At 45.4% G+C, this 2,046-nt stretch overlaps 1 protein-coding gene across 1 annotated transcript; it reads left to right on the forward strand.

Moving 5' to 3' along the window:
- Positions 1 to 343: 343 nt before the first annotated feature.
- LOC113005314 (protein GVQW3-like) lies at positions 344 to 1,249 on the forward strand. The gene has a single exon (XM_026140745.2). The coding sequence runs from the start codon at positions 344 to 346 to the stop codon at positions 1,247 to 1,249; it is 906 nt and encodes a 301-aa protein (XP_025996530.2).
- Positions 1,250 to 2,046: the final 797 nt, after the last annotated feature.

Raw genomic sequence — 2,046 nt, forward strand, 5'->3', positions numbered from 1 at the left:
TTTGACGCTCAACGTGGGGCGCGCCAGTAAAAATTTTTTTTTCCGACTTTTGCGAGACACGGGAATAACAATTAAAAAATTTTTTTTGCGTGTGTTATATGAGGAATTTTGGGCTAACGAAAAATTTTATATTGAATGATAGTCTTACAGGGTTTGTCCGGAAAGTAATAGGACTGATTTTCTTCCGCCGCGACTGTACTTTGGAGCGTGTACGCGCCGACTGGATTCGGTAGAGGGCGTTCCTAGCTAACGAACGAGCGGCTGGTCGGTTGTCTCCGAGCACCTGGAGAGTCAGGACAGGCATTTTCGCGCGACGTGTTTCTGTGAGTAGTGCAAGCCGAAAATGCAGCGTTCGTTAGAGCAGAGGTACGCGATTAAATTCTGTGTGAAACTCGGTAAATCTGCGACAGAGACGTTTGATATGATCAAGCAGGCTTACCCAGATGTTGCTTTAGCAAGAAGTGGTGTGTTTCGGTGGCACCAGGCCTTTTTGGAGGGCCGGGAAGAGGTCGCCGATGAAGACCGTGCTGGAAGACCTTCGACTTCGACAAACACCGACAATGTGACTCGTGTGCGCAAAGTTTTGAACTCAGACCGTCGACTAAGTATTCGTTTAATTGCCCAGATGTTAAATTTACCAAAATCTGTGGTTCATGACATTGTGACGGTGCATTTGAACATGCGCAAGGTGTGCGCGAAGATGGTCCCAAAAGTGCTCACTGACGACCAGAAATTGCGGCGAGTGGAAGTGTGCCAAGAAAATTTGAACATGTGTGAAAGTGACCCTCAATTTTTGAATAACGTAATCACAGGTGACGAGTCCTGGATCTTCGAGTATGATCCCGAGACAAAGAGGCAATCTTCCGAGTGGCACACGCCGGCGTCTCCTCGCCCAAAAAAGGGAAGAATGAGCAAATCGAAAGTGAAAACGATGCTCATTGTCTTTTTTGACATCAAAGGCATCGTCCACCATGAATTTGTTCCTCCTGGACAAACCGTCAACGCCAAGTTTTACGTGGAAGTGCTCAAGAGACTCAAACGAAGGGTCAATCGGGTCCGACAAGACATCGCAGCCGACTGGAAGTTGCACCACGACAACGCCCCGGCTCACACCGCCTTTCTTGTGAACAGCTACCTGACCAAGGCCGGCATCCCAACGCTTCCGCAGCCGCCCTACAGATGTGGCCCCCCCCCCAGACTTTTTTTTGTTTCCTCGCCTGAAAAGGCCGATGAAAGGCAAGCATTTTGAGACGGCAGAGGGGATACAAGCAGCATGCACCGCGGCTCTCAAGGCTATTCCGGAGAATGCCTACCGTGACGCCTTCAATGCTTGGAAATCGCGCTGGCAGCGCTGCATCGACGCAGAAGGAGCCTATTTTGAAAGTTTTTAAAGAATTGTAACAATTGGCTCAATAAATTTTTTTAAATCGACTCAGTCCTATTACTTTCCGGACAAACCCTGTATTAGCTACTTTAATTGTCTTGCATATCCGCTTAGCAACAATAACGCCACAAGCGCTTGTTGTATTGGAAATACAAGATTGCGGAATTTGCCAATTGTGCAAGCAACGTAAGCATCGTACGATTGATACAAGCATAACCTAATGTCCCACCATATCGGAAATATCAAAACTATAAGTTAGGCTGCCTAATTATGGGCAGCGGGAAATTCATAACGTAAAGTACGAGCGGCACGTACAGGGTGTTGCAGATACATTTAGAACGCACAAATGGTTGCATACAGCAGGAACCAAGGGCAGGCAGGATCAATAGATAACGACAGCATATACTCGTACATATACTGGCATTATCGTTACTGATCGAGTGGATTGCGCGCATTTTTATCAATTTATGAATTAAATATGACGGACTTGGGCCAGTATTCATAGTCAATTCTTATTTCAAGATTATCTTAAGTAACGTCTTAAGATGCTAATACGGCTCTCTAATTAGTTGATGACATCTTAAAATGATACTTAAGACGATTTTAAATATAAAAATCGACTATGAATACCGGTCTTGGATCTTTGCAATTATTATAAGAGG

Source organism: Solenopsis invicta, chromosome 10 (genome assembly GCF_016802725.1).
Source record: "Solenopsis invicta isolate M01_SB chromosome 10, UNIL_Sinv_3.0, whole genome shotgun sequence".
NCBI lineage: Eukaryota > Metazoa > Arthropoda > Insecta > Hymenoptera > Formicidae > Solenopsis > Solenopsis invicta.

Excerpts from the sequence above, each read along its gene's own strand:
- LOC113005314 (XM_026140745.2), top strand. The coding sequence starts at position 344 with ATGCAGCGTTCGTTAGAGCAGAGGTACGCGATTAAATTCTGTGTGAAA.